The following is a 5,703-nucleotide window of genomic DNA, read 5'->3' on the forward strand; positions in this document are numbered from 1 at the left end:
CAAGCTATGCCATTAATGTACCCTGATTTTTTAATATTGTTTAGGCCTTGAGTAGAAGTATTTAAACCTGAAGTGTTGTGTTTGTTGATGCATGGGAAATATTTTTAAGAGAATTAAACGTTACAATGGAAGTGAATGGGATTTTTAATAGTGGTTTGTAACCTTCAGCCCCGAATCACATGACAGTCACGTGGGACAAAATGGCCGAAGACTACGGTGTTGTCCGCCTGAACTTTTTTAACAAGATCGCTGTGATTCGTTTGGTAAATGGAGATAACAAAATTAACGGAAGATTTGTCCAATCCCTCAATAAAGCACTTGATTCAGTCGAGGGGTTAGTACTGCTTAATATAATCAAAGTAAATAAGACGGCGGCGTTTTCGATTTGGCTTGCCATTATCATGTACAGGTACTTGGCTTGCCATTTATCATGCATCCCATGTACATGTACTAGTACACGGTACTTAGCAGTTTAATAAATAGTAAAAACTAATGTAAAGTTGAAAATTCAAGGTACAAGTGTCAGTATTGTGTGTGCATTTCGTTATGAAGTTGAAGTGACTAGCGATCATGGGGGGGGGGGGGGGGGGGAGGGGATACAAGTACAGTAGACCTACCTTGATATTGCAAAATGCACAACTAATTTTTTTTATGATTGTTTTAAAGCTAAGATATGAAAATTGCATCCATGCTGAATAAAACCTAGATTAACTGACGATGCAGTTTTCATATCCCCCTAAATAATAGTTAGTTTAATATAAGGTTTAGTGTAGCCTATTCTAGTTGAATCAGTTTTATTTATTTATTTATTTATTTTTATTTATTTATTTATTATTATTATTTTTTTTGTTATCCCTATATTGATCTTTATTGAGTAGTACTTGTACTTTCCCTGCTTTAGTCTAGACATTATATAATGTATATCAAACTGTATATGGTAATCACTCTGCGGATTACTTCTTGTATTTGTATTTGATCATGCCCAGATGTAGGGCGATTGTCAATAAACTTCTGAATCTGAATCCTACATGTCAAAATTTACGAAAACGATTAAAACTTACCAATAAATGTTTCTTTTTCAGTAACCCTAACATCAAAGCTCTAGTAACCACAGGGGAAGGTAAATTCTACAGTAACGGCCTGGACGTCCAATGGTTCTCTTCAATCGATGAAAGGACATATATAAAGTTCTTTCAAGATCTTCATGATATCCTGGCTCGACTGCTAACATTTCCCATGCCCACTGTAGCGGCATTAAACGGTAAGCACTGACACCCAGGCAGGGTTCGATAACATTGCAATACATCATGTACTGAAGCAGTGGTGGACCTGGGGGGAGGCGGGAAGGGGGGGGGGGGGGGGCAGCAGCAACATGCTTCCCCCATCTAATGTATATGTATCTTCATAGGTCTTAATTCTTTTGCTGCGGTTTTGGCTTTACTGGTACATGCTAGGTTGGAAAGGTCGCATAATTAACACCCCACTGTTAAAAAAATCCTCTCGAGGCCACAAATATACACATCAGTTACACCTTGTAGTTAACCATTGGCAGTTTAAGTCCTTTTGTATCGGTTCATGCATTATATTAGTTTGAATCTACAGTTTTAGTTTTTTTATCTTTCTATCTTTTTGTATCAGTCAGATGTCGGCATCCGTGTCCTCAGTTGTAGTTAGCAATGCAATTTTTGAACTACCGGGTATTTTCCCCAGGCATTTATTTTATCTTGTTCTTATATCCCGCCCCAGGTCATGCCTTTGCAGGCGGCGGTATCCTAGCCCTGTGTCATGACTACCGCACAATGCGGACAGGAGCCGGCTGGCTGTGCCTTAATGAAGTCCATATCAAACTGAGATTCTCAGAATTTATAATGGGCTTACTGAAGTAAGTTTGAAAGAATGTCATTATAAAAAAGGTACCTACCAACAAAATTTCAGTGTATGGGACACCCCGCGTTTCATAAGAGACTGCATACTCAGTGTGATAACAGATGGCAGTCAATGCTTTGTTGACCATTATGGACTACAAGAGTTATGGATTAGAAAAAAAAAATAGAAAGTTTACGTACATATTATGTTGGCTATCCATTGAGTACCTTTGATATTGATTGTGTATTAAGAAAATTAATCAGTTAATTTGGCGCATTGTCATGACCTATATGTTTCATCTTGATAAGCAGTATATAAGCTAACTTCTTTTATTTTGATAACTTTTGCAAAACATCTGTGTTAATATTTTCAGATCGAAAATATCTAGCCCAGTCTTAACTGAAGTGGCCATTCTAGGCAAGCGTTTCACGGCAGAGGCAGCCCTCGAGGCAGGTCTTGTAAAATTAATAACAGGTCCTGAAAAACTGATAGAGAAGTCATTGGAGCTGGCAAACAGTTTGGTCGGTTCTAAGGGATACGATCGTGTCACTCTTCAAAATATGAAGAAGGATATGCATGCTGCTGTATTAGCAGTGAAGAATAGTGGTATAAGAGGGAAGGCGGAATTTGAAGCTGTCAGAAAAAGAAATGCATCTAAATTGTGACTAAAACGGTTGACGAATCGTTTATCCTGCATTTAATATGAAAAACGGTGTTAAATTTAGTGAGTCGCCTATTGGGGGTTTGTTTTGGGGCATTGGCATTTACTTTTCTATTTATCTATATATATATTAATTTACTAAAAATGACGTATAAAAACTTGAGATTTTTTAAAGCTGGACGGGCAGTCATACATGCGGGTTGAAGGCAAGTATCTAATACAAATCATGTTTGGAGTTTTTCTTTGTTTATAATTACATTTTACGCGTGCCGTGAGCAATTAAATTCTCACTGCTTTACAGCAGTAAAGTTATTGATTGTTGAAACATTATTTTGTTATATATAGAATTTTATATTTGATAAAAGATGGACACTTTGTCAATATTTGAATCTTGCAAATCGTCTGATGTATAACAAAGATAAATAGCTGGTAATAACATATTTAATCATGTATGACCGTTTTTATTGTTTATGCCTATATTTTACGTGAAAGCGATTAATTTTTCACCATTTTATATGCAAAACATTTGGTGTAACATCATGCATTGTGCCATAAATCTCACATATTTTCTTTCGTAGGCCTATCCGGTGTATCACTTAGAAGAGTTTAGCGGCGATGATTACATTTCTGAATTTACGCACACATTTCAATGTGACTATACTTAACGCTTCAGCAAGCAATTCCTCACTGTCACACAGTCATAAATTTGATGTAACATTATTGCTGAAATATTTATGAATAAATATATTGTAAAAGATTAAGCCAAATGTTCGTCTTGCATGTTGACCATTATAACGTAGAAGAGATTCACATGGAGGGTTTCATTTCTTCATTTCCGTTGTCAGAAAACTAGACTGTCGCCCGTATTCTATAAGGTCACTCACACTCACACTCATAGAGTGCCACTTGACACTCAATGAGTGAAAGGTTTACCTCAGACTTGAACCTTTCACAGACCTCACTCACACTCATTCAAGTTATTAATTTTGAGTGATGGTTGAGTGTGTGGTACACCTCCCTCAACATTCACTCAGTTCAATGTTTGTTTACCAAAATGGCGGATGTGTGGCTAAATAGAATAGAAGACAATAATAGATTACAACATGTTGGCGGTCAAGTGCGAAGAGAGTACAATTTTGACTATGAAAAGTATACTGACGAGGAGTTCAGAAGACGTTACAGACTGACGAAAGACGCCTTCCAGGAATTGTTGCGTTTGGTAATACCAATGATAGCCCCTCATAATGAAAGAGGCAATCCAATCCCTGCAGATATACAGCTGCTACTTACACTGCGTTTCTATGCCACTGGCACCTTCCAGATGGCTTGTGGAGATCTCTGTGACATTTCCCAGTCATCTGCAAGTCGTATCACCAAAAGAGTATCAGAAGGTATTGCTTCGCTTAAACCACAATTCATACGGTTTCCTGAAGGACAAGAACTTCAAAATATGAAGCTAGGATTTTGGAGGATAGCCTGTTTTCCAGGCGTTGTGGGTGCTATCGACTGCACTCACATCAAAATACCATCTCCAGGTGGTGTGGATGCAGAACTGTACAGAAACCGGAAGGGCTACTTCTCTATCAACGTTCAGGCTGTATGTGGTTACAATTTGGAGATGTTGCATATCGTGGCCCTGTGGCCTGGTAGTGTACATGATGCACGAATATTTGACAACAGTCGTCTGTGTGCACAACTTGAAAGAGGGGATACAGAAGGTATTCTGCTAGGCGATGGGGGTTACGCGTGTCGTCTATATATGATGACTCCAATAATAAACCCACTTACAAGGCCAGAGCGTTGTTACAATGCTTCTCAGATACGTACCCGAAACACAGTTGAACGAATGTTTGGTACATGGAAACGCTTGTTTCCCTGCCTCAGCATGTCCCTTCGCACAAAACTACAGACCACTTTGACCATCATTATCGCCACAGCAACTCTGTATAACTTTGTAAGAGCCAGGAATGACCCCATGGATGAGCCACCTCCACAGAATGCACCGAACCAAGTTGTAGCACAGTTTCCTGTTCCAGCTAGAGGATTGGGCAATGCAGCCAGACGTACCATAATACAGCACGGTGTTGTTCTTGCTGCATTGCCAAGCATCGGGATTGAGCAGGAGTGGCCTGGGTTTTCCTGACCGGCGGAGTGGATGAAGTGGGTTGCTTTCCAGTCTCATCTAGATCTGTAATAGTGACAGTTGATGGAGTGGGTTCATCATCAACATGGCTATCATGTTGAATGTCATGCTGATCGTCGCGTACAGCATCTTGTTTATCTGTAATGAAGTATTGCAATAAAGTAACCATTTTACAGTTATACTTTGTCATATACATTCAAATAACTTAATAGTGTGCGGAAAATATGACAATCTATTTATACAGGCAATTACAATATCATCAATAGCAGTAATAATAAACAGCATTCTAGGTAACTACTACGAATAAATCTCCACATTGTCATCATCATAGGGGTTGGACAAACTGTCGATCTGTGATGGTATAATGGCTGCTACAGCAGAGGCAGTTTCACCAGTCAGCTTTGCTTCCCTCTTTTCCTTTGCAATAGACTTCTTAGCCCGAGATTTTATATTTCCCCAGCATTTTTTAGTTGCTTGCTGTCCCGTTTCTTCACCCCACTTTGCGAGTTGAACTCCTCTGACAAGCTTTCCCATGTATCGTTTTTCTGCTTGATCATTTTGAAGTCATTTTTTTTTTTACATTCCCGAACGGATTTGTTTTTGTCCACTAATTCAGTCAGTAGAGACTTCTCTAGCTCAGAGAATTATTGTCTGGACATGGTGACTGCAGTCAGACTGACTAAAGTGATGTGCACACTCAATACAAGGAACTATTACTCAAGTGTCACTTAACTGAGTCACAGTTGAGTGAGCTTAGTGAAAGTGAACACATGTATCATTCAATGAGTGTGAGTAGTCACTCATTTTATTGAGATCACACTCACACTCACACTTGAGTTACTCTTCAGCCACACTTGAGTGAAACTCAGTTGAGTGTGAGTAGAGTGTGAGTGTAAGTGACCTTATAGAATACGGGCGTGTATCCTTTTTGTTTTTTTTTCGATATGTTGACATTTTCAAACATGAATTCCTTTTTACTTCGAGTGAAGCCATTACGAGATGCAAGCATGATACTAAAAACCACAAAAACAAA

The 5,703-nt window shown here is 38.7% G+C and overlaps 1 protein-coding gene across 1 annotated transcript; it reads left to right on the plus strand.

Moving 5' to 3' along the window:
* The first annotated feature begins 165 nt into the window (after positions 1-165).
* LOC106153922 (uncharacterized) lies at positions 166-3,295 on the plus strand. Its single transcript, XM_013528073.2, has 4 exons — positions 166-334; positions 1,083-1,261; positions 1,747-1,882; positions 2,240-3,295. The coding sequence occupies exons 1-4, from the start codon at positions 180-182 to the stop codon at positions 2,529-2,531; spliced, it is 762 nt and encodes a 253-aa protein (XP_013383527.1). The 5' UTR covers positions 166-179; the 3' UTR covers positions 2,532-3,295.
* Positions 3,296-5,703: the final 2,408 nt, after the last annotated feature.

This window comes from Lingula anatina, chromosome 4, assembly GCF_051362555.1.
Source record: "Lingula anatina isolate TDL-2025a chromosome 4, LinAna3.0, whole genome shotgun sequence".
In the NCBI taxonomy this organism is placed as follows: Eukaryota; Metazoa; Brachiopoda; class Lingulata; order Lingulida; family Lingulidae; genus Lingula; species Lingula anatina.